The sequence below is a fragment of the Oreochromis aureus genome, linkage group 6, assembly GCF_013358895.1.
Source record: "Oreochromis aureus strain Israel breed Guangdong linkage group 6, ZZ_aureus, whole genome shotgun sequence".
Classification (NCBI taxonomy): Eukaryota; Metazoa; Chordata; class Actinopteri; order Cichliformes; family Cichlidae; genus Oreochromis; species Oreochromis aureus.
In genome coordinates, this window is record NC_052947.1 from 25,739,929 (window position 1) to 25,765,697 (window position 25,769).

The following is a 25,769-nucleotide window of genomic DNA, read 5'->3' on the forward strand; positions in this document are numbered from 1 at the left end:
CAGCTCATTTGTTGAAAATTTCTGAATGAATTTCAATCAATTATGAACCTTTTTTATTTGAAGTTAATTTAAGAGAGTTTAAGTAATATTCAATTTCAAGTAAAACCAAATTAAATAATGGGGTTGAGTTTTAAAATTTATATTTATGTATGTGGAATTTCCCTAGGAAGATATAAAGATTGACAATGGTACATAATTTTTTTTCTTTGGTTTCAAAATAACTGATAATGTCCTTCCCTTCAATTTGGACTTCGTATGTTGTTTTGCACAGTATATAATTTTCAAGTTCTCTCCAAAATGTAGCACTATATGAAAAAGGGAGGACATGAGCTGGCACAAGCCCCCTCACATTAATTGCATCATAATAATGCATCAAGCTACCCTGCAATATATACGTAAATAAAATAATCAAAAGCTGGACCATTGATGTATATATATGTACACACATCAATGCATTAGTAATTATGATCCAATGTACATAGGGCATATGTACATAGTAGTGTATATAATTCTAAAAAGTGCTTATTTTAGGTACTTTAAATATAGTTAAAGAATGCACAATTTACTACTCTACACTACTTCGGTAGCATAATTTATAAATTTTACTTAATGAAAAGTCTACATACATTCTTTTTCTTGCAAAATGTTTATCCAACAAAAAATTATATTAAAAATCTTGTGGAGCACCACTTTATGAAAAGGCGGGTAGAAGAGCTGAAGATGTTCAGAATTTCATTGGGAATGATCAGGATGGAAACGATTAGAAATGAGTGTATTAAAAGAACAACTCAGGTTAAACCAGGGATCTAGAGGGGTGGCAAGGGGTGGCATGTGTCACCCTAAAATTATCTCTTGCCACTCCTAGTGCCACCCTAGTTTTGCATATGACAGCGTTGTTTATTAAAATAAGATAGTGTTAACGGCTTTGAGCCTAGCTACAGTTAACGTGGAATATAAATTCTAAAACTGAATATATTTATATATATATATATATATATATATATATATATATATATATATATATATATATATATATATATATATATATATATATATATATATATATATATATATACATGTACAAACATACAAGCCGGTTTTAAAAAAAGTAATATGTAATAAATAGTGTTATGTATATACAGTTGGGTTATTGCACATAGAATTTGGTATTGCAACCTCAGAAGAGGTTTGTGGATGTAGTGAAGGAAGACTTGCAGAAGTTTGGCGTGACAGGTGAGATGGAAAGGGTGACATTTAGACAGATGATCCACTGTGGTGTCCCCAAAAGGGAGTATCTGAAAGAAAGAGAAGAAAAAGGAGTACAGCAGCACTTTTCATGTAATAAATCTATAATAGGACACAAGGGTTCACACATTAGTCTCCTTTGTGTTCTTATTCCTCCACGTGCCACCCCATAAAAAAATAAATAAAAAAAATAAAACCTAGAAATGCCCGTGATATAAAGTAATATTTTTTCTAACGTCTTCCATGGATTAGAATATGATCTTTTAAAAATTACAGTTATCGTAGCATTTATACCACGTAAGTAAATATTACAGTTATTGTAACCTGCTGGCAGGGTACAATCTGTTTGAATAATGTACATTATTCATTATTAAAAGCTAAAAAGTAAATGTTAGATTTTTAGGTTATTTGTTTAATGTTCTTAGCGTCCACATTTTATTACGAACATAGATTTTATCCACACTTTTCTACTTTTACAGCACAATTTAACCTACAGCACCTGTATCGTTATGTTCTACTGAATATAGTCGTACAAATGTGAAGTAACTCTCAACAGCAATGCGGTCAATGCAATAAAACAGAAAATATAAATATTAATTCCGATCTTTGATTTGCTTTTGATTTTTCATTGAATAAATAGTCAGATTGAATATATTTGGGTTCGTAAGGTTTAAATTGTGAATTCTTGAGTACATTTTGTGAATGAGAGAGCTCTGGCTGCTGTGTGCTCGTCTGGATATGATGAATGCAGATGGACTCGATTTCCCGCAAAATCGTAGAAAGCGAGAGCGCGTTGTCTGACGTCACTGAAGCTGAGTAGCCAATCACAGTTCTGCATTGGCACCGCTCATCTCCTATTGGCTGACAACTGACCAGTGCTCTGTTGTTCAGTACAAATTGAAGGGATACCGCATTGAGAACAAGTTACAGATAGAATATCAATAATCGGGTCCAATATACCCAGAACTACTGGTAATATTTCGGACGGATGAATGCAGAACAGCTTCGAGTGTCCGGAGGTTTGTTTTGAAGTAAACTATGCTAGCACTGCTAGCTAACTAGCCAGCGTCTTGTCGCCTCCTCTTCACAGGTTTCTGCTGTTGAGTCTGCCAGGCTTGTGCTAGAGGCAGCGAGGCCAGCAAATTAATGCCATCAGCCAGGGTACGTTACTTTTTTATATGCCACATATTTGCCACGTTACAAATTTTGGAAGCTTTGTTAACGGTGGTTTGATTAACCGAATAAATACAGCGGTAAAAGGCAGGCTAGCGTGTTAGCGATGTGCTTCTAGCCGTTAGCTCGCATGCTAATGCTAGTGTTTTGCTAAGCTAACTTGTTGTGTTTCCCGCACCTATGCCCTAATCTTTTCTCTTCTAACGTGTGGTGTTGTCTCACTCCGCAGAACTCAGGTCATATTATGAGCGGGGCCAGTTGCAAAGCTAACGGCGCCGTCTACCCTGCCTCATCAGCAATGATGAACTCTGTAAAAAAGCCGAAGATGGAGCAGATTCAGGCCGACCATGAGCTGTTCCTACAGGCCTTTGAAAGTGAGACTTCACGACTTGTTACTTTATAATACAAGTTTACGGTTTGGGTTCATGAGAGACTTTCCTGTGCTTTCCGTGATTGTTTCGCTACTCTGATCATTTTTAGTGTAATTCATTGTGCTTTTTTTTAAAGTTGCTATTTTGACTGGCTGGCATTTGGTTTAATTCCAAATGGAGTCCTAAATATTGTTTTTAACTTAACGTAATGACTACTGTAGTAAGGTAACAATTATCAGACTGAAATCAGTCTAAAATACACGCCCCATTCTTTTTTCTTTCTTTCTTTTTTTGGGGGGAATGTCATGCCAAATTAGTCACCACATACCAGAAGAAGTGTTGGCATGTGAGAAATGCACTACAGTAATATGGATGGGTTTTTCAGATCAAGTCAAAATAATGAACCGATTGACAAAGGGGCCACATATGGTATTGCAGATCCTATTCAGGGTTTTAATATTGTTCTCATTCTACAAACTTGCTGTCAGTGTTTCCCTAGTGTATTGGTTTACACTTCGCTTAACAAGCAGAAGATCCCCAGTTCTCTTGCTAGAAACACAAGAAGGGGATCTGGCGTACCACTCTACCAAATCAAACATGTAGAGCTCCCTGCTGTGGTGGCCCCTTGTGAATAAAATAAGGGAGCAGCCAAAAGTAGCTTTCTTTAGATGATGATGTGAGAGTGGTGTGATACTGTCTAAAACAAGACTTGCTGTATTTCTAGAACCAACTCAGATATACAGATTTCTACGCACAAGGAATTTGATTGCAGTAAGTGAATACCCTACAAAATTATATTTTAATTTAACTGCTTTAAACTGCTGATGGAAAATGACTGATATCCGCCCACTATTTTATTTTATTTTTTTCTTAGCCCATATTTTTGCACAGGACACTCACCTTCATGTCTCACAGAAATGGTCGAACAAATGCCAGAAGGTATGGAGTCTGGAGAAACAAGAATCCTTTTTTTGTTGTTGTTGTCATAACGATGCACTGTCATAGTTTGTAAAGATGATTTGTTCCTGACGATATTTGTGAACAAACTTTCTCCGACTTCTTTCCAGGAAAACATTCAAAGTGGATGATATGTTGCAGACAGTGGTGAAGATGAAGGGGGAGCAGGATTCTCCAAGGTAACACAGCTTTACAAGTGTTGCATCTGTTTTTTGTTTTGTATTGAACAAAGCTATTTTTTCCGACTCTGTGGCGTTGCTGATACAGTTATTTGTACCTTGCAGGTTTTTTTTTTTTTTTTTTACTATTCACAATAACAGTTGTAGCACTTGATATGACCCATTTTCACCTGTGCATTTTTCTTTTGGCTTTTTAGCTTGTCCTCACATCTACAGTTAACATTCACTGGGTTCTTCCATAAGGATGGTAAGCACATGTTACTCTTCACCAAGTACCTGTGTTTTGTGTATTTCCCTATGAAAGAAATGACTCAGAAATGCTTGGATGTGTCAGAAATTTCTACAGTATTCAGCTGTTTGAAATGTGGTTTTGCTTTGACACCACCCTACTACAGTCAACCACTAGCATGTTAAGCATCAGTTAAACAAAATTCCAACCACATTGATAGAAATGACAAAAGTAGCCACTCAGAAGCAAGGCAGAAGAACCTTTTTTTTTATTTTGTACCAACATACTGATATGCAGCCTTACAGCTGCATGTAGGATAACAGTAAATGATGTTTAGAGATGCTTCTTATGTATATAAATAACAATTGTTTGTGATTGAAACAAACTCTTCTTGTTTCCCTCTAGAAAAGCCATCTCAGAATTCAGAAAATGAACAAAATTCTGTGTCCTTAGAGGTGCTACTTGTCAAAGTCTGCCATAAAAAACGCAAGGTAAAGTAAAACACTGGGTGTGTCGCTTTTGGCAACATGTCAATGCATCTGCCGTTGCTCACTCGTGGTTGTTTTTGTATTTCAGGATGTCAGCTGCCCGATAAAGCAAGTGCCTACAGGTAAAAAGCAGGTGCCTTTGAATCCCGACAGTAACCAAACCAAGCCCGGCTCCTACCCTTCCTTACTGGTTCCCAGCAATGAATTTGAGCCCAGCAACAGCCACATGGTGAAGTCCTACTCGCTTCTATTCAGGGTATCGCGCACAGGGAGAAGGGATGCCAGTGGTCTAGTGAATGGAGAGGCCAATGAAAACATTGGTAGGAAGCCCACAGTAAAACCTTTTTATGCTCCGTTTTTGACTGTGCACCATTTAGTTGAATAATTTAACAGTGCAGTTTGTTGGGAGAGTAGCATAAGGGATTGAATATTCTTTCTGTGAGCATCTCATCTGAAAATGATACCAGCTGTAACTGAAATAGTTGCTGACTAGATATTAAATTCTTAGTCTCAATTGTTATTTGTTTATTTATTTATCTTTAAACATGAAGATGTAACAGATACTCCTACTAGAAAGAAGCGAAGTTCATCCCATAGAGATGAAGGAGAGGCCACAGAGACCTATGTTGCACAGATGACTGTCTTTGATAAGAATAGGTAAGGATTTGTAATTTCTTTCTTTTTAAGTTCTAAATACGTCCTTCTTCCAGTCGCTTTTGCCTGTACTCCCCAAAACATGCCCTGCTTTGTCCACAGGAGACTGCAGCTGCTGGATGGGGAGTACGAGGTGTCAATGCAAGGGATGGACGACAGCCCTGTGAGCAAGAAGCGAGCCACATGGGAAACCATTCTTGATGGGAAGGTAGGCTTGCTGGATTAGGTCTCTGAAAGGAACATGTAATTGTGTTTGTCATATTGAACTTGAATGCTAATTTCCTTCTTGTCCACCTCACTGCTTCACTGACCATGGCTGTCCCACAGAGACTGCCACCATTTGAGACATTTTCTCAGGGACCCACATTGCAGTTCACGCTGCGTTGGACAGGTGATGGCAGTGGAAAGTCTACTGCTCCTGTGGCTAAACCCCTCTCTACCCGCAACTCAGATAGCTCCAGCCCTATGGAGACCAGAACCAGCAACCACCGAACTGCCCTCATGAGTAAGTACAAAAGCAATTCACGGTAGCTTGAACTTAGAAATTTGGAGCTATGCAATGACGTGGAAAAATTCTATCAGTGTGATGCTATCGGTTTTTCAAAATCCCTGGATTACATTTTATCTTATATTACATTCAAGAGGAGGACCAGAAAATGTCCACAGATGACAAGAGAAGGCCAGATCTTCTGATTAATTAAAAGCACTGCAAAAGGGTTCAGACAAAACACCAAATAAAGAGATTTCCTGAACAGATTCTCTGACAAACCCGAGTGGGTCATGCTTTTGGATTATTTGCCCACTATGATATTGGTGTGGGATGATCTATTTGTAACTGAATCTGGCAAAAGGCGCTGTGTAAATAGCTGTTGAGTCCCTTTCAGACATGCTTTTCATCCCATAAATGTGCAGGCAGCTCTGCACGTCACCATCATGTTTGAACAAGCCCGTGAATCCTTCTGTAAAAGTCACAATGTCGCTACTTAATTATTTCTTTTTGGGGGAGTGTTTTATATGTGTCAGTATTTAGCATAATGCTTCCATATGAGCAAAAAGCAGTTATGAGTCACTGCCCTACTAATGACGTCTCGTCATTAGTAACTGTGTGTGGACTCCCACGTGTGCACACACACACACACACACACACACAGTTATGAGTTGGTCCTATTAATTATCTAAAAGCTCGGGTTGTTTTGATATGGTGAGTGCTAGCCATCTGTTTGGATGTAACATTATTTACATTGACTCCAGTGTTAACTGATATACTTACTAATGTTACCATTTTGCATTGGTGGTCCTCAGCCAAAGTGTCCCCTAGCATTAGTTAGAGCCCCTAATGGCTCAATTTATTTAATGCTAAGATAGTGTAACCATGTCATAAATGATCTGTTTGCGTTTAGGTTGGTTTTGGAACAGGGGACCGGAGGTCTCTGCTGTGAAGCTGGATTTTGGCTTATCTCAGCAACTTGAGGGTTAACCTTGGGTTTTCAGTACTACAAAGGTGGATTACTTCTTACAGGAGTAGCTCACCATGGTAACTTATGCTGCGTATATAACCCGCTCCAGGACAGGTTATGTTCCAGATTAGAGATCAACAGGTATGAAATCGCTGCCTATTGAGCAATAATTTATTTATTTATTTTTTCTGGAACATGGCAACACCTTTCTTGGAAGATCTCTCGGATTTCTGCGCACAGAGTAGGAGTATCTAAAGTCTTTGTTTTGCGAATGAATGTCAGTATTGAATATGGGTTCTTATATGCAACTAAATATAACTAACGATGTAGTTAAAGGAACACTTGACCTGCCTAGTGAGGGGGCGGGTTAGTATCTCTCATCTCTTTCACCTTAAGCACTTTTTGTTTCTGTGGCTTAACCTTTCAACTGCACATCAAGTTTTAAATGCTGTCACTTATGCTCTCCATTTCAGAAATGTAAGCACTCATCCTCCTTTATTTGCTCATTAGGTGTGCTTCTACTCTTGTGGTGGGAAGGAAACTCTTTTTGTGCTCTGTGTTGTAACAAAGGTGAAACACTTGAGTGACCGTGTGTTTTTTAATGCCATCAGGTCATTACATAAACATGTAGGTGAAGCTACGACAATGTTTCATATTCCATGTCTGAAATGGGCTTTATCAACAGGTATATTTGCACTTAGATTGTGTATCTTTTGTTACTGGGCGGGGAGGGGGGAAATGCAATTTCTCCTTCTCAAAGAAGCCCTTCAGTGTGTTTACAAAAAAAGTCCACATAATTTGTTATTTGGTGACTCTCCAAGAATTAACTTCTCCATCTGTTCCTGTCAGCAGTGAAAGAGTCAGTCAGCACAGACATTCAGACGAAGAAAGAGCAGGTCCCATGTGAGCCGCGACAGAAGCTACGTATATTTTATCAGGTACACCACACAACAGTAAGGAATACATTTGAGCCTGGCACACTTATTATAAAAGCCATTTGTTTAGGTTGATAAAAATGTGCAGTGTCTTTGTGGTCTGTTTTTTGGAGCTGTTTTAGAATTACTGTCACGTTTTGATACCCCCCCCCCTTTTTTTTTTTTTTTTTTTTTTTTTTTTTGTAATCATTCACCTTTTCAAAACTTAATGTATCGACAATATTTAGCTGTTGGGTGCTTGCCCTTTGCGTGTCAAGAGTGACAGTAACTCTGATTTTTATGACCCTGCTTTACATCTGCTGTAGGTTCACCATCTCTGGTTTATCTTGTAGTAAATCGGTGGTTTGTTCTTCCTCAGTTTCTGTACAACAATAATACGCGGCAGCAGACGGAGGCAAGAGATGATCTTCACTGTCCCTGGTGTACCCTGAACTGCAGCAAACTCTACAGCCTGCTCAAACACCTCAAACTCTCCCACTCCCGCTTTATCTTCAACTATGTGGTAAGAGATAAGTGTGTGTGTGCGCAGGCGTGCGTGCGTGGACAAGTCATGAGTCTTCACAAGACACCATGGGATCTCACACAGTTTTAAAGTTCAAAGATGGTGTGTGTGTGTGTGTGTGGGGGGGGGGGTTGTAATCTGCAAGCTGCATCTTAAAACACTTGTATAAACTATACACTTGTGTTATGTATTTTAAGTCTTGTAAGTTAAAGAGTGCAAGAAGAATGGGATTATTCTAATTGTCATTATTCCTGATTTTTTTCCTCAAATTTAACCTGTTATCTAATCACATCATTTGCTCCATATTAAATATTAACCGTTGAATTAATTTATTAACAGTTGAATGGTTGATATAGTTCTTTTATTTGTTTCTTAATCTGCAGCCTCACCCTAAAGGAGCAAGGATAGACGTTTCCATCAATGAGTGCTATGACGGCTCATACGTTGGCAACCCTCAGGACATTCACAGCCAGCCAGGTTTTGCTTTTAGCCGCAACGGCCCAGTCAAGAGGACCGCTGTGACTCACATACTGGTTTCCAGGTAGACGCATAACCTTCATTCAGAGTTAACAGAGCTGATTATTTTTCCCCTTCATTTGTCTGTTAATGCAGGGGTAATGAGCTGAATTAATGTTAATGACCTGATCATGCACACTAACCATGGTTTAAACAGACTTGGAGCAAAAGTCTGAGGAACTTGGCAGGAAGGCAACTCTAAACGGATTAGCTCTGATATGTTCTTATACTAATGTATCAGTTAGAAATGAGTTTGGTTGATAAAAGTCTGGAAAGCCGAGATGTAATTGTCTGATAAAAGCATACGCCGACAATGGCGTGAAGCGTTTTTACTTTATTCCTTTGAGGGGAGTATCTTCATATTTATCATAAACCTTTACTTTAAAAGTTACAAACCTTATACACTTAAAAATTTATACGCTAATTATGGCAAAAATTTGGACAAATGTATAAAATAACTATAAATTTATATCCTAGTTTTAACAATTGAGCGAATGTTTATTTTGGTGAGGATGCAAGGTTACGTACAGTTTATTAAAGGTTACCTCAATTCCACCTCAAACTGGGGATGCTTTGAAATTATTATTATTTCATATGTAAGACAGTAAAATTATACATTTCTGAAATGTCAGCCTACACAGTGTTAAATACAAAATTCATTTTCTTCTTCTCTTGCTAGGCCCAAGAGGACCAAACCAAGTCTTTCAGAGTTCCTGGAGTCTGAGGACGGAGAGTTGGAGCAGCAGAGGACCTACGTCAGTGGACATAACCGCCTCTATTTCCACAGTGATAGCTGCATGCCCCTGCGGCCTCAGGAAATGGATGTAGACAGCGAGGATGAAAGGGATCCAGAGTGGCTCAGAGAGAAAACTGCCACGGTGAGAAACCAGTGCTCATAAAGTCATTTTTACCCTGTAAAAGGCTTGATTGTCGTCAACCTTTACTTAACCTCAACTTCAGTAAAGGAAAAATGATTCACCAATGAAATAAATAAATCCAAGGAAAAGTTGTGATTGTGTCCTTGAATTTCCCAGACACCCAGAATTGGGAGGAGAGGGAAACATTAAAAAAAACAAAACAAAACAAAAAAAACAAAGACAGAGGAATGGCAAAACAAAGATTTCAGAGTTACCATAGCAACAGAGTGAGAAATCATTTGGGTCGGGCCGGTCGCCCATAAATAACTTGGAGGTGCTCAGGGCAGAAAAACCGCTGCCAACACTGAACACCTCTTCAGCTTGTTATTGATCTCACTGAACCCGCTGCAGAACAAAGTCTGTTAGTTACACTTCTGACAGGAGTGACAGAAAACCTGCGAGATTAACCCCTGATGAGTTTTCATTATGGCTTATTCACAGTTGTAATGATGTAAAAACTTGATACACATTAAACACCGTTTTACTGTTACATTTGGCTTATATGGCAAGCTGTTCATATTGGAGTGTATCTTAATTGAGTGTCATCATTTATTTATTGTCTTTAATTACTATAGCAACTGGATGAGTTCACGGACGTTAATGAAGGAGAGAAGGAGGTGATGAAGCTGTGGAACCTGCACGTCATGAAACATGGGTATGTTGAATATATCAGTTTGAAGCAGAGATTTTGCAGGATGCTTATAATGGTGGAGCTAGTTTGTATTCAACTGTGTCAGGTTTATTTTTCTCAACTGGGTGAGGGGGAAAACATATTGGACTTTATTTATTTACTTTATTTTATTTCTTAACTTTATACTCTGGGAAACTGTTTGCGAATAATAAATGGGGTTAAACAGGATGTCATCACAGACGATTCCAAACAAATCAGAAAAAAAATCCTCAAGAATATGCTCCATTTAATAAACCATCCAGCAGTTAAGAGTAGTTTTTACATATTTTGATCACAGTGTGGAGCCTCTAAAACCTGCATTCTTTCAGTAGCCAGCAGGTGGCGACACATTTAGTCAGATCATAGATGTCTGTGAGAAACATGTCTCTATGAGTGTGTCAAAAAGCCTTGAATTTGATTGTCAGATTCCAGTCTTTTTTTTTCTTCTTTTTTTTCTTTAAGGCGCATAAGGTTCGGTGTACATTATGTTGTGAAGTGGTCCCAGAGTAAAATCAGTAATGCAGGGTATGCTCTAGGGCAGGGCAGCCTTTGGTTGACATGTAGCTACCACACGCACTCATGAAATCTGGTTCCAAAACATCAGTGCTGGAGCTGCTGAGCTCAAAGCTTCTAATGGTAGTCCACAAATGAATGAGTGACTTCACAGTACCTTGATGGTGTTTTTACAGCCTCTGACTGTATAAATGTTAGATTCCTATAATTTGATTATTCCCCCCTTCAGCTTCATTGCAGACAACCAGATGAATCAGGCCATCATGCTTTTCGTGGAGAACCGCGGCGCTCACATCATCCGCCGCAACCTCTGCCGCAACTTCCTCTTGCATCTAGTCAGCATGCACGACTTCAACCTGGTAAGCACATCCACCATCGACCGTGCGATGGCCCGACTGCGGCAGATACAAGAAGAGCTGCCGGAAGTTGAGGTGGACCAGCAGGATCAGAATCCAGCAGGAGCCTGTAATGGAAATGCCGTCACCCCAAGTGGGGGAAAGCAGGGCAAGAGGACAAAAAGCGCTCTAACAGACTGATGTAAAGCTGGCTGGAGGGAACTATGATTGTTGTATTTTTCTGTATTTTTATTTTTTATTTTCCCCCCCTCCCCTGCTCCCTTAAATGGACTTTACCGACCTTTTGGTGCTTAGATAGGTGAGAGAACTGAGCAGCAGATGAACTGACTGGACACAGATCAGTATACAAGGTAAACAAGTTTTTGGAACTTGAACTGAACCAAATATGAACAATATAAAAGTGAATCGCCCACTTCTACACAAACTAGGAATTTGTGGACTGAATGATGCAAGTTGAACCTACTTAATATGCATTTTGTAGGAGCCATTGAATTATCCTTGTGTCACTGAGAGTAAATGAATGGAGTGTCTTCTACTGTGGCACGACTGCCTTTGGTATGATAGACAGCTATATCAAGGCTACAGTTAAAACTGTACTGGTAACATTTTCACTGTTTATTTGTACACGTACACAATAACCTTGATTAAAAATGTATCCTTTTTAGATGGTTATTTTAGCACTTGGTGTTTGTATTTAGAAGGCTTACCTTGAAATTGTCATTTGGAAAGGAAAAATGTAATCATGCTGCGTCAGCACTTGAATGCAGCTTTTTCATGATCGTCTGTGGAGGGCTGGATTCGCTGCTGTGGATGACATGTCAAATGAAGGGCGATACAGTTAAAATATTAGGAAACTGGAGAGGATTGTGGGGTTTCCTGACAAGGTTGTCAGTGTTGTACCGTAAGCATGGATCCTGGACTACAGAATAAAGTAAGATTTCAGTCCAGGCTAAAAAACAAAACAAAAAAAAATTACATTTCATCATATGTTTGACATTGATGATGGTTCAAGGAAAGCCAAGGAAATCAAGTTTTCTGAGTATTTTGTTTGTGGACAACCAGCAGCACATCACTCCGTGTGCCGTGCAAAGCATCAGAGAAATGAATGTCGGCTGTTTTCTGATGTAGGCGCCTGCAGTTTGTTTTGTTTTTTTTGTTTTTTCCCCCCCACTTCAAGCTCTGAAAACATTGGAGACAACATTATTTTAATTTTATATTTTTAAACGTGGGTTACAAGTAGCTGACAGAAATGTGTATAGTGTAATCACATCAAATGTTTAGCTGTGCCCCGTTTCGCATCTAGTAAAGAACAGGTTGCAGTTGTCATTTCAAAGCAATATGTTGTTTGGAGGATTTTTCAGGTCCAAATAAGATAATGTGTTCTTTTAGTTTCAGTTGATGCCAAAGGGGAATATTTTCATCATTCTCTTAGTTCTGTAAAAATTTTTTAAAGTATGTATAATTTTTTTTCTTCATAACACTTTTTTGAGAAAAAAAAAAAAGCAGTAGTTGTGTTTAGTAGTGTGCACATAAATTGGTGAACATCACCATTCAGTTTCAGAATTCCTTTGTGGACAACCAGATTAACAGTATATTCCTCCCTCTGCCCTCCGTTATCCATGGAGGCTTTCTGTGTCCATCTGGAAAACAAAAACGTTGTTGTCAAAACACCCTGTGGAAAATTGTGACGTATACACTCTGGATAAGGGGATTTTTATATTTAAAGAAATAAAACACATTTGTCCTTATCCATTCCTGTACTACTTTTAGATGAACTGGCTGCAGGACTGACTGACTGTCCACCCTTCCACAGTTCACAAGAATCACTACTCCTGCTGGAATATTGTTCGGAGTTTAGTGAAACCTGCACACAGTGAACACATCTAATAGGCCTTCAATCAAATTGTGGTCAAGATCACTTTAGTTTGTGCAGTACAGCCAACTAATGACAACACTGCAACTTTCTGTACGTTTCTCCTACTGAAAACGCTACGTCCAGATGAACAAAATCAACTTTTGGGGACCTAGTGATGATTGTATAGGGGTGGCATGATTGTTAGTCCCAGAAGACCAACAGTTTGGCACTAACAACCATGCCACATCCAAGTAAATCACTTTTTTTCACCATTTTGGTGCTCAGTTTGAAACTCACCTGGTCCTCTTAATCACCTCTATAAGTCTATAATTACTGAGTTGCTGTCATGTGATTGCCTCATTAGATATTTTAATAAACCGCTGAACAGGTGTACCTAACAAAGTGGCAAGTGAGTCTATATAAGTAGATACACAAGACTGAGACTGGATGGTTTCATATAAATGCATGTCTATGCTACAAAAATGCACTACAGGACTTTGACTTGTCTGACCCAAGCTGCATCAGAGCAGGTGACAAAAGTAAAAGCTGTAAAATGTAACACTGCACTTTATTCTATATGAGTAAAAACATCTGTAACTGTAGCTGGTCTGATGACTTTAAAGAAAGGTTTGTGTAGTTTTGAGATCTTTTGTAACTGGTGCGGCTAATCTGTATCAGTGTGGGATATCTGTGTACACACACGATCTCTGACTGCAGAGAAACACTGCGCACTTTTAAAGCGTCACTTCAGCTCTGCGGATGAATCTAACACTGACTGTACTCGTGTATTTCCATGTCCTATATTCCTCATACCCTTTTCTTCTTAAATACAGCCCTAACTAGCTAACTTCGTTTGAAAGCAATAAAAAACCCGACATTTCTGTGTTACGCGAACGTCGCACAAATGACGTCATACGTAAAAACCTAAGCGCCAAATTCAAAATGGCCAACCTGTAACCTGCAAACTAAAGCCTTTTTAAAAAATTAGTTTGCCGTGTTTTACGATGCGAAATAAACTCAGAAAGGTCAAAACAGTCAGAGACTCAAACTTCCGGTGCAAAGACGTGTCGCAAACTGCCGGGGTTATAGTTTTATCAGAGTCGAGCTGCTCTGAGGAGGAAATCTCGCTGGATGCAAAAGATAAAAATGGCTCAAATTCAGCTGCAGGGCTTTCGGGAACACAGCTCCAACCAGTGCCGGAGATAAGAGATACTTTATGTGCAAAAAGCGCTAAAATTGCTCCGATTTTCTTACGAGCGATACAGCAAAGAAAGCGGAGCAGCGACGGGGAGCTGGACCAGCCTCTGGATAGCACGCAGAAATCCGTGCTCCCTCTTCAAGGTGATAACGTGCAACCAGTAAAACGTCCACCTGCAGTTTCTCACGTGACAATAAAGGACAGGTGTCGGGGACAGCTGTCACCCTCAGTTCTGCACAGCTGCCTGGAAGAAATCCAAACTTCTAATCCAGCATTTCCAGTCCAAGCTGTGCTCAACACTTTGAGGAAGAAGGCAGGAGAAGGGCTGCAGGAGCATGCACTCACAGGTTAGACTGAACAACTGTCTGTACATTTGCTCCTCTGTGAGGATATAATTTTCCCCTTTCTTTCCTCCTCATATCCGCATTACCCCTTAAAAGAAAAGAGAAAACGGGTAGATGAACTCTTGCAGAGGGTACCCAAGCGTCTGAGGTCTGCAGAGAGTGCAGGTGTGGGTCACTCGTCACATCAGGATGTCCTGGGAAGCAGTGTTCACCCTGCAGAGAAGCAGCCCAGGTGCAGCAAGCTGAGTCGCACTCGCAGACTAAAACAACACAGGGCGAGCCAACCAAGTCTCGATGAGCCGAACTTAATGAAAAGCTGTGATCCTCTTCAAAGAAGTAATGCTCGTCTCATTCAGAACAGTTTGACACATGCTTTATTCCCTTTAAATTGCAGGGAATTTACTTTTTTGGTCTACTTTCTTCTGTCTAGATTTATTTTTTGAGGATACACTGTGGACAGATAAGTACAGTCCCCAGTGTTCGAGTGAGGTCATTGGTAATCCTGCATCTGTGAATAAATTGTACAGGTGAATTTAAGATATTTACACAAGTCTAATTGATTAATTAGTCTTTTGAAGTCAGCATCAGGAGTGTAAACTTTTTATGAATGTTTTCTCCTCGGAGTTCAGTTGGTTAAGGAAATGGAAACTAAGAGCCGCCCGTGACAAGGGGAGACAAATGGAGGAAACGAAGCAACAGGACAACAGTAATGGTATGAACTGGTTCTTCACTGTGAAGCTTTGCTCAGTCAGACATTTTATTCTTTTTTATTCCATGCGTGTGACTTTTGGAAAAGTAACAAGTATCCTTTTGAGTAGAGTCATGGGATTGTGGAGACTTCCAGGGTGAGGCTGGATCAGATGATGGCAGAGAGGACCCACTGGGTAACACCCTGCTGATTACAGGACCGTCAGGTGTGGGCAAGACTGCTTCGGTGTACGCCTGTGCTCAGGAGCTGGGCTTCAAGGTGGGACTTACAAAAAGGTCCAGTATCTTTGAAGCGCTTCTGTCAAAGGCTTGTCAGAAATCAGTTCCACCTAACATGGATTCATGTTAGGATGAATCCTAATACCAGTTCACCACTCCCAAATGTGTCCAATAAAAACTTTGCCCATTTGAGTAAAGCAAGGAATCCCCGTAGATAACCAGTTTAGTTCAGTGTAATATTAACAATAATGATCCTTAACAGGAGTTTGATTTCACTAACTCATAAAAACAATCGACCCCTATGAAACTAAACTGTGGTTAAACAGCTAATTTAAAATGGAAACAGACAGCTCTAATATGAAATGTACAAAAGTTCAAATTTAAAATTGAAATTTTCTACTGGTTGAAATTTTTGTGGCTCATCCCAGAAGGTATCTATAAAAAAAAATCAACACCTGATATGCTGTGAGTCTCCAATTTTAAAACTGGTAAAATGTGACATTTTTGACTTTGATCAGGTCTCCACTGGAGGTGGTAATAACCAGACACCCCACGATATGATATTATCACAACACTTCACTCACAGTGACAATTTTTTGTCAAATTATGTCGTCAGAGTTAAACTGTGTCATTGTCTGTTTTATCCAGTGAGATAAATTTCTCTCACTTCACACTGTCACTAAAACCTGCCATAAATTGCAAACCTGTGACAATCTCTCTGAGAGTGACTGCAGTCAGTCCAACTCAGAATGTGACTGTTTGCAGAAGGCTTGCCTCCTATATCACCTTATTCATAGTATTCCCCAAGTATTTGAATTTATTTAATAAGATATCTATGTGGCATCTCTGTATCGGCACAAGCAAAATATCACAATGATGTGCTGTATGATTTTTTTTTTTTTTTCTCCACCACTAGTCTTAATGTTTTGGTTTCTTCTCAACCAAAGGTGTTTGAGGTGAACTGTTCCTCACAGCGCAATGGGCGCAATGTTCTGTCCCAGCTAAAGGAGGTTACCCAGTCACACCTAGTGGAGACGTCGGGGAAAGATCAGCTGAAACCAGCTTACTTCAACACCTTCAACGTCAACACCTGCACTTCTAAATCTGAGATTTTACCAGGTAGAACATCAGTGATGATGATCATTTGTTTTTATTGTAACGCAAGTAATTAGATCACTCAGTTCTTGTACTGAAAAACAACAGAGGCACGATTTTACTGTACAGGTAATTCTATTTTCTGTTAACAGGAAAAAGGGTGCTTCCTAAAAATGTCACTTCCACCTCAAAAAGAAGAACATCACAGAATTTGAGAGGCTCTCATCGCAGCGCAAAAGCAAAATCAGCCACAGTCACGCTGACTCACTATTTTAGGATGAAGGCCAAAGCAGATCACTTACAGTCTGGTTTCCTGCCACCATCTGAAAGGCCAGAGAACAAGAAACTAGTCAACTCATCGTCAGTCTCTGATGTAGCAGAGAAAAAGACAGCCACGTCACTTATTCTCTTTGAAGAGGTAAACCATTTCTGAGCACGACACTGTTTGGCATGTAAAGCCACACGTTAACCGTGTTTGCTTCAGATTCACCGTTATCGCTTGCTCTCGCAGGTTGACGTTATATTTGACGATGACGTCGGTTTCCTTGCAGCCATTAAGGCTTTTATGAGTACCACAAAAAGACCAGTCATTTTGACTACAAACGGTAAAGACGCACACGCAGAGTTTGAGTTTCACTTTTAAAGATGAGCTGTTGGTTCTAAACTAGTGTCTTCCTCAGATCCCTTATTCAAGGATCGATTCGACGGCAGCTTGGATGAAATAATTTTCAAAACTCCATCAGCAGTAAGTCAAAGTTACCTCGACTGCCTCATGACAACTGCATGCATGTGTTTGACTGTAGCGCCGCACTCTTCTTGCATGTTTGTGCTATAGAAGAAGAAAAATGTTATTGGGACTTTATTATTGAAAAATAACTCAGTCTGTCATTAACTCCATCTTTTCGAAGGTGAATATGTGCAGTTACCTGCAGCTGGTGTGTCTGGCTGAGGGAGTGCAGCTGGATTTGGATGACGTCAGCTGCCTCCTCAGACTCACCTGTGGTGATGTCAGACGGTGCCTGCTGCAGCTGCAGATCTGGGTGCAGAGTGGTGGAAGGTCTAAGAAACCCAACTGTGTGCAGTGTAAGTTTCTCCAAAGTAAAGCATAAATAACATTAAACAAAACTTTTTATGTTATTCTCTGTAAATTTTCCTGTTTTAGACTCAGATGCTGCTGAAGGAGAACATTTAGACTCATTTCCTCCGCACAAAACAGGCTGCTCTGCTAACATGCTGGGTCTTTGTGGTGTAACTCCAGAACATTTGCTGAACCTTCTACAGGCAAGTATTTGTTTCTCTGCATAAATCTTCATGATCATTTCTCCAAATGAAATTAACGTTACAGATCTATTTTGTCTTGATTCTCAGTCCTGGTCTAAAACGGATATGAACGAGCTCTTGATACTTCTCGCTGAGAGCTGGAGACGAGGCGTGCCTCTTCTCTATTTGAACCTGGAGCTTCTCCTGTCTGTAGCAGCTCAGCATACTACGGTTCGATGCTTGGAAACAGTAGCTTATTCCAGGCTACAGTGCGAGCAATCTGATGTTGGGCTTCACATCCAGCAGCACAATAGAAGCATTTATCAAAGGGCTTCACTGACCAACAGCAAATCTATAAGCCATATGTCAAGGCTTAGCAGAAGGAAGTATAGCAACACATCATCTGACAGTTTGGGCCTTGAAAAAACATTCTCATTCAGTGGGACTCCTTCAAAAGCTCTGCATTCAGGCAGTACGGCTCAACAAATTGCAGCTAAAGAGGAGAGTGAATGTTTAGACGCCCTGACTGACTTCTTTGACCTCATGTCCTACCTCGATGCCACCCTGCTGCCCGCAGGGACACGTGTTCCCGAGTCATTTGTGTGGACAGGAGCGGAGATAAAGGCTGGTTTGTTGGATGAGATGAGGGAGGAAGAGGACAGCAGCTACAGTCAGGAGAGGCTGTTGGACATTCAGGCTGCTGCTGAAGGTTTGGGGTGTCACAGGTGCTTGCGCAGAGCGTCTGAGGCATGGAATGAAGTGCAAAAACTCAGACAGGGGCTGGAGGACAAAAGGTGGGGGAGGCTGACGGAGAGACTTGCATTGACTTCTTCTAAAAGACACAGTCTCAGCTTTAGTTTTCAGCCTCTGTGTGAGCCAAGGTGAGTCTGCTCTCCACCTCATCTTCTGAATGCCATTTCAAGTTGTTTACCATCTTTCCATTTCAGTTGTCCAGTCATACACTTTCTTTAGTTATCATTGCTTAAGTTTCAAGGGTGTTGACTTCTTTTAAATGCTTTATAATGCAAGTATAAGGGAAAGTGCCATTACATGACATTCATTTGATAAATTCTTGTCCAAATCCATTTAAAAAGCGAGACACTGACCAATGAAAGGTTAACAATTTCAATTAAATAACTAAAAGCATCTTTAGTGGAAAAGTACATAGAACTTCTTTCTACCTGTGATGTTGCTCCAGGATGAGGGGGGCTCATGAATGCATGTGGGTGCTTCACTAAACATTTATAATATTGTGCACATTATAAAGCAGAACACCAATTTCTTTGTTCTCGTGCCTCCAGTTTGTCCCAAAGAAGATTCAGATTGAACAGGACGGTTCTCAGCAGTAAACCCTTCGTTTTGCTGGGGAACAGACGGGCTGTGTGTGTCGACTACATGCCGGTCCTCCGCTCCATCTGCCGCTCACATAAAGCAAAGCAACAGAAACAAGAGCCACTGAGGTGAGTCAGACACAAGGTTTAAGAGTCTGAAAGTAGGGGACCATCATAAATAACAGGAAATGGAGACCGTAAGTTCATGTGAGAGAGAATGGCAGATAACCTCCCTCAACACCTCAGTGTAGATCAGTGAAGATGTGGTTTGACAACATTTAGAACAGTTTCTTAGGCTGTCCAGGGGTATATCTGCAGAGGCAGAGACCACCCTCACTAACTTCTGATGCACACCCAGTCATTTAGTTTTATAAGCAGGTCTGAAATATGGCAGTAACCACTCGTTTCAGAAAACAGCTTAAAGATTTACTCATAGCAGGCTTTCAAGGGGACAAGAGTTAAATAACACCGCTTCTTCACACTAGGGCTAACACACAGAGACAGACAACCTTTCATTCTCACTTTCACATGGCCAATTTAGTATCTCCAGTTAACCTAACTAGCCCGTGTCTGGACCATGGGAGGAAGCCGAGGTACCTGTAGAGAAACCGCACAGGAAGTCATTTTGTAAAACAACTTGTTCCCTTGCTGCTATGATTCTGTCATAAATCATAAGCCTGACATAATAAGAAATCTAGATTGATAAATAGCACTACACCCCAGAAGGGAGTGGAGGAATGTACATTTAGTTTAAGAGTGAACTATCCCTTTAAAATATATCTAACATTTTGTGCATTTATCTAATACTTTACATCAGGGGTCCCCAATCCCAGTCCGCGAGGGCCGGTGTCCCTACAGGCTTTAGATCTCACCCTGGGTCCACACACCTGAATCACATGATTAGTTCATTACCAGGCCTCTGGAGAACTTCAAGAAATGTTGAGGAGGTAATTTATCCATTTAAATCAGCTGTGATGGATCAAGGACACATCTAAAACCTGCAGGGACACCGGCCCTCGTGGACTGGGATTGGGGACCCCTGCTTTACATACTAATACTCATTTCTCCCACAATAGGTGTATGAACTACCTCAACAACATTCACCTGGGCCTCTCAAAGTCAACTATGCAGCTCCTGGCAGAAGGTTTCACGTGACTCCTAAAAGACTATTGAACCTGATTATAATCCCTACCTCAGCTTACTCCTGTCAGTATTTATTTTAGTCAAATACTGTGAAATGAAATTAACGTGGTTTATTTGAGGAATCATGTTTTTTATTTGCAACCATTAAGTAAATAAAAAGTTTGCCTTTTTTGTAAATTATACTGAGGATTTTAAAAGACTTTAAAGTACTGATTACTCAGGTACTCACATGGGTTTTTGACACGATAATTTTTATACTTTTCATCCTTTGTGTTTTATCCACAAACAGGTTTTACACAAAATGCTAGGACGACAGCCGTCACCGCCCCGTCAGGGTTAGTAGCAGAAATAAACACAGGAGCAGCCCTTATACTCAAACAGTACCCAGAAAACAGCATTTGAGTGTTTTAAGTCACAATAAAAATATTTAATTCTTCAAACTTATCATTAACCTCCAAAAAGTTCAAAGAAAAAAGAAGTTCAAAAGAACTCAGAATGCCATTTCTGAGGTTTGTTGGTTGTGTGGTTGGAGCACGTGACCAGTCCAGGTAGTGGCTCTCAGGAGCAGTCGCTGAGCAGCTCATAAAAAGCTATAGCCTGAAGGAGAGCATCACAGAGTTCCTCCCCTCCTCTTCTGCTGCCCATCTGGAAGGAATTCCTGTACTTCACCAGCAGATCCTGGGGAAAGTTTATCCTGGGAAGCTTCTGCGTCACCGACTCTGTCATCAGCTGTCGAACTGTCTGCGCCCCGCTTGTTCGAGACTCACCCACCATCAGTCCAAAGTGGCGCCCTACAGCAGTCCTCATCATGTTGAGAACCCTGTGAAGGAAAGGAGAGAATTTCTGGGTCAAGTTTCTGCATGCATGTTCGCTTGGTGCAGGATTACAGATGTGACCAGCCCAAGTTCAAACCAAATAGTTTTGATATCTTCTTTTACCTCACCTGGGAGGAATGTTGGATTCTGCCGGGGAATTTTTGGGCTCCAGCAGAGCAAAAAGCATGGCCTCCACAGCCCTCATGTGTGCCATGATGGGGAACAGAGCTGTGTTTTGGACTGAAATGGAAGATTTCTCTATTATGTAGAAATCTGCTGATGGCAGGAGGGCCACAACTGAAGACACCTGTTAGCATCACAGATAATTAATGAATTATGTTACAGAAACAAAGTTCCAAAACACATGACTGTTAATCTACATTAACGTTCTCATTTAGCTAGACTTTGACTAGAAATAATATGCTCTACATAAGTACTTACATCATGCAAATAAGCAGAAGCCATGTAAGTTCCCCTCAGGAAATTCGGACAGTCCACCTGTTGCCAGTCCAGTACAGTCATTCCACGGTCCACGTGTGCCCAGGCAATTTTATTAGTCCCACATATGAGTGACACTATGGAACTGGCATCCTGCATTGGCAAATACAGAATCATGATTAGAGAGCATTATCCTGCTCTTTCTTTTCATAGTTAATATTTTCTTTTAACAGCTCAAGGTTATGAAGTAGACAGTAAACCTATCACAGCAAAGTCCATCACCAGCTATCCAACATCCTGTGATATTTGAGTTTCACAATATCATGTGTAGGCTTTTCCCTGCATAAATGTTGGCCCCAAAGATTTAAACTCATGTCAAAGGAAAATCAATGGGACTATGATTACATTTGTTTATGTGGGGTTTAATTTACTCAAGCATGAAAATTTTTTATCACATGGTTACAAAAAAAAAAAAAAAAAAAAAAAAAGCAGGGAGATAGACTTCTAAGCAGGGTAGCAGATTGCTAGTCTTGTACAGTACACATGCGTACCAACCTATGTGCATATCATGTGCAAAAGCCTACTTTGAGTCAGGACGAACCCACTTATGTGGTTCATAATTCTCATAGATCATGTAATTATATATCAAAAGGAACATCTGTGTCATCCAAAATATGGGCACTGTTGACAGATGATGGCTTATCAACAAATAAAACAAGATTAACTCCAAACAATAAATAAATTAAAAAAAAAAAATCCTAGAATTGCCCGTGATCACAAAGACCAATGTGGATATTTCAAACACAGATGTGTCAAATAGTGATTGTCTGCCAAGAAGTGATTTCTGTTATTTGCCAAATAATGATTCAATTCAATTCAATTGTATTTATATACCACCAAATCACAATAAGATGCCTCAAGGTGATTTATTTTGTAAGGTAAAACAGCTAAAATAATACAAAGAAAACAAATCCCCAACAATCATATGACCCCCAGTCAAGCAAGGGCTTTGGTGACAGTGGGAAGGAAAAACTCCCTTTAACAGGAAGAAACCTCTGGCAGGACCAAGCAATCTCCAGGGTATTTAGTATTTAAACTGTTACATATGACTTGTGGGCTTTTAATCTGCCAAACATCCCTCTCATGGATGGCATCATTTAAAGCCAGAAAGCAGAACGGTTCTGTCCCAAGGTAGAAGCAACAGTCAGTTTTTAGCAAAGTGACCTTTTATTACTGGATGTAAAAATTCAACTCTCATTGACAATAAGAATGTCTTTTTCAAGAGAGATGTGGCCAAGAGGACAGCAGAAATCGCAACAAATATAAAGCAGTTCTATAAAAATATTTTAAGTGGCCAAAAGAGACTACAATGATTGTAACGTAGAGCAGAGAGTAGGAACAATAACATAGTCATAAAGATACTTGCTAAACAAGTAATTATTTTATATGTAACCCCTGTTGACTACAGCCGATTTACCAACATAACCAAAGATATTAGACATTAAAAAAAACCCACACACCGGAAATCACCTGTTAACACAAAAAGCTCACCTCTAACCAAGACTTGTCGACCTCTGGCCTGATGAACTTGGCCAGCTGTATCCTCACTTTCCTCTCCTTCTTAACCGTCGGGTTGAGAATGGAGTTGAAGACAATGACAGCACTTTTGTGCTTTAGCAGTGGAACATTCACCACACTTTCCAGAGTTTTAAAGGGTCCGTTTTTAGTCCTGTACTCCACAATGTTAAGGGACTTGCGGCCTCGCAGCAGCTTTATCCCGGCCAGCTCTCCCGGCGTGGCGGTGTTGAGGAGCTGGAGGATAGCGTCTCGCTGCTCTGGGGTGTAGCAGGTGTCCAGCGTTCTGCTCGCGTCGTCCTTGCAGGGTTCATTACTGGAGGACAGATTAGCGTTAAGGGTCTCAAAGCTCGCCACGGGAACCCGGCTTCTCCAGCAGCATGTGCACTGAAGGTACCGCAGCTCCAGCTCAGGGAGGGAGCCGTGCTGAGGGCGGCAAAACAAACCGGACTGTCCCGCATACTGAGCTGGAAACACAACGGGGAAACGTGTTCAATCTTAGTCTAACGTTTAAGGTGTTAAATTTTACAATACGAGTGTGGAGCTCAGTCAAAGTTACTTAAGGTAGACCTGTTAATGAACATTTAAGACTATAAAAGAAGATGCAACTTCTAAAGGCTTAAAATTAAACGACATTTCACAACTGGCGATACTAGCTATTGACATATGTACATTAAAAATTCTTACTTCTTTTGACCAGCGACGACAAAACTCGCCTGGCGACCCACATTATCGTTACTTGAAGTTAAAATGAATATTTGATGGTTTTGCTCGCCGGCATAATGCAGGTGGAACAACTTTGCCCTCTGATTGTTTGGTGTCCAACGGTTTTAACTGGTCGGTGTAGCACAAGAACAACACTTTAAATGGTTCCGGAATGCTCCTTAATCCCTCCCTGGCATATACTCGATGTATCGGACGTCGTAGAGATAAAGACAAAAATAAAGAATTAGATAATTAAACAAAATAATTAAATAATAACATCATAAATAATAATAATAACTGATAAATAACAGAATGCTTATTCGTCCACTCCCGAGCTGGGTTTATTTATTTTTTAATGTTTAATACATAATGATAGACTATCTTTTTTCGACTGCTGCATTTAGGGGTGAAGGTCTCCAAACCACACATTATAGCCTAAACCTCCCCTTTCACTCTTGCTGGTATCCTTCTGTTGCAAATTGCCACTGACACTCATCTCCACCCACTCCACCCTGCCTCCACTCTTTTCTTTATTCCTCTTGTGGACTGTCCAGTGCTTTAGATGGTTTACCTCAGGTACTTAAACTCATCTTCCTTCAATACCTTTACTCTTTGCAGCTTCATTGTTACACTTCTGTCCGTCTCATTCACAAGTATGTACTCTGTATTGCTGCTACTGTTTTAATTCCTCTTCTCTCCTGTGCATTCTTCCACCTCTCCAGGCTCCCTTCCACCTGCTTCTTGCTCTCACTACAGATCACAATATTGTCTCCAAACATCGTAGTGCACAGACACTCCTGCCTCACCTCATCTGCCAACCTGTCCATCATCAATGCAAACAAGAAGGGACTCAGAGCTGATCCCTGATGTAATCCCACCCCCATCTTTTACCCATCTGTCACTCCTGCTGAAACACCTCACCACTGTCTCACTGTTCTCATAGGTCCTGCACCACCTGCAAATACTTACTCATACTCAGCCACTTGTGACTTCCTCATCCAGTACCACAGTTTCCCCCTTGGCACCCTATCATATGCTTTCTCTAAATCCATAAAGACACCGTGCAACTCCTTGTGACCTCTATACTTCTCCGTCATCACTCTCAAGCAAACTTTCTCAGCATAAAGCCATACTGCTGCCCTCTGATCGGCACCTCTCCCAGTAATCTAGCTTCAACAACTCTTTCCCAAATCCCAAATTCATCTACAAATCTGAAGGTTGGTGGTTTGATCCCTGCCTACTCCAGTCTGAATGCCCTATATCCTTGGGCAAGACACTAACACCAAGTTGCTCTCCGATGCATCCATCAAAGTGTGAATGTGTGTGAACATTAGAAAGCACTTCAGCATAGAAAAAATGCTTGTATGAATGGGTGGATGAGGCATGTTGTATAAAGAGTAGAGTAGAAATGTGCTCTATAATAACCAGTCCATTTACCGTTTTCCATTACTGCTGTATTTTCCCAGTCATCTGCTAACTCTTCCTTACCACCCAGAGCCAGTCTCAACTCTTCCCTGAAATCTGTGCAACATTTTTCCTTCTTCAGTTTCCACCACTGAATCCATTTCTCTGCACATAAACAGTACAGAAAGTAGACGTTCGATTCTAAATCTGAATGGACACGAAAGTTGTCAGACAGTCACTAAGTAAGAACGTTCATCTGTACTGAATCTATGTGAACAGGTTTTTTTTGGTCCAGCTAGCTTAAAATAAACTCTATTCAGTGTTACTACTTTGCTCTAGTTTAATTTAACTGGTTTAAGCAGAACTATGCAGAAGCTATAGAGTTATAAACCAAACAAACACATTTTTCCCAAGTGTGTGTAATAAAGCTTTCTTTGTTTTTTTCCAGCCAACTTCTGTGGAGGAAACAATTAAAGGAAATAGTTCTTTTTAAGGTCCCAACAGGGGAGTCTTGGAC

At 40.3% G+C, this 25,769-nt stretch overlaps 3 protein-coding genes across 6 annotated transcripts; 2 read left to right on the top strand and 1 right to left on the bottom strand.

The window, feature by feature from the left end:
- Positions 1–2,102: 2,102 nt before the first annotated feature.
- Positions 2,103–12,910, top strand: suz12b (SUZ12 polycomb repressive complex 2 subunit b). 2 transcript variants are annotated; one of them, XM_031740366.2, is made up of 17 exons: positions 2,103–2,406; positions 2,648–2,792; positions 3,514–3,560; positions 3,664–3,728; positions 3,857–3,925; positions 4,123–4,172; positions 4,560–4,645; positions 4,731–4,962; positions 5,194–5,299; positions 5,399–5,504; positions 5,624–5,801; positions 7,603–7,691; positions 8,047–8,190; positions 8,574–8,731; positions 9,386–9,584; positions 10,199–10,278; positions 11,036–12,910. In XM_031740366.2, exons 1-17 carry the CDS (start codon positions 2,392–2,394, stop codon positions 11,340–11,342), a joined length of 2,076 nt encoding a protein of 691 aa, XP_031596226.1. In that variant the 5' UTR covers positions 2,103–2,391; the 3' UTR covers positions 11,343–12,910. The 2 variants fall into 2 exon arrangements, with proteins under 2 accessions (XP_031596226.1, XP_031596234.1); XM_031740374.2 differs by having other exon boundaries at positions 7,606–7,691.
- Positions 12,911–13,918: 1,008 nt separating this feature from the next.
- On the top strand, positions 13,919–25,769 carry atad5b (ATPase family AAA domain containing 5b). Of its 3 annotated transcripts, none has more exons than XR_005613466.1 (15): positions 13,919–14,562; positions 14,656–14,895; positions 14,990–15,086; positions 15,189–15,271; positions 15,378–15,526; positions 16,434–16,605; positions 16,734–16,999; positions 17,093–17,186; positions 17,262–17,326; positions 17,490–17,664; positions 17,744–17,862; positions 17,950–18,722; positions 19,143–19,301; positions 20,249–20,378; positions 25,701–25,769. XR_005613466.1 is itself a non-coding variant. In XM_031740162.2 (14 exons), the coding sequence occupies exons 1-14, from the start codon at positions 14,022–14,024 to the stop codon at positions 20,325–20,327; spliced, it is 3,012 nt and encodes a 1,003-aa protein (XP_031596022.2). In that variant the 5' UTR covers positions 13,919–14,021; the 3' UTR covers positions 20,328–20,580. The 3 variants fall into 3 exon arrangements, 1 of the variants encoding a protein (XP_031596022.2); XR_005613465.1 differs by lacking the exon at positions 25,701–25,769 and adding an exon at positions 20,605–20,719; XM_031740162.2 differs by lacking the exon at positions 25,701–25,769 and having other exon boundaries at positions 20,249–20,580.
- tefm (transcription elongation factor, mitochondrial) lies at positions 20,721–24,067 on the bottom strand. Its single transcript, XM_031740151.2, has 5 exons — positions 23,831–24,067; positions 23,120–23,610; positions 21,572–21,721; positions 21,259–21,437; positions 20,721–21,135 (listed from the first exon to the last, which is right to left on the bottom strand). The coding sequence occupies exons 1-5, from the start codon at positions 23,871–23,873 to the stop codon at positions 20,874–20,876; spliced, it is 1,125 nt and encodes a 374-aa protein (XP_031596011.1). The 5' UTR covers positions 23,874–24,067; the 3' UTR covers positions 20,721–20,873.

Bases quoted from the DNA above. Each gene is read 5' to 3' on its own strand.
- suz12b (XM_031740366.2), top strand. The intron at 3,729-3,856 runs GTATGGAGTCTG...ACTTCTTTCCAG, and splicing joins GGTCGAACAAATGCCAGAAG to GAAAACATTCAAAGTGGATG. The intron at 9,585-10,198 runs GTGAGAAACCAG...TAATTACTATAG, and splicing joins TCAGAGAGAAAACTGCCACG to CAACTGGATGAGTTCACGGA.
- atad5b (XM_031740162.2), top strand. From the start codon at position 14,022: ATGCGAAATAAACTCAGAAAGGTCAAAACAGTCAGAGACTCAAACTTC. The intron at 14,563-14,655 runs GTTAGACTGAAC...ACCCCTTAAAAG, and splicing joins GCAGGAGCATGCACTCACAG to AAAAGAGAAAACGGGTAGAT. The intron at 15,087-15,188 runs GTGAATTTAAGA...CTCGGAGTTCAG, and splicing joins TCTGTGAATAAATTGTACAG to TTGGTTAAGGAAATGGAAAC.
- tefm (XM_031740151.2), bottom strand. From the start codon at position 23,873: ATGTGGGTCGCCAGGCGAGTTTTGTCGTCGCTGGTCAAAAGAA. The intron at 21,722-23,119 runs GTGAGCTTTTTG...TTGCCAATGCAG, and splicing joins TCGACAAGTCTTGGTTAGAG to GATGCCAGTTCCATAGTGTC. The intron at 21,438-21,571 runs GTAAGTACTTAT...TGATGCTAACAG, and splicing joins CTTCTGCTTATTTGCATGAT to GTGTCTTCAGTTGTGGCCCT.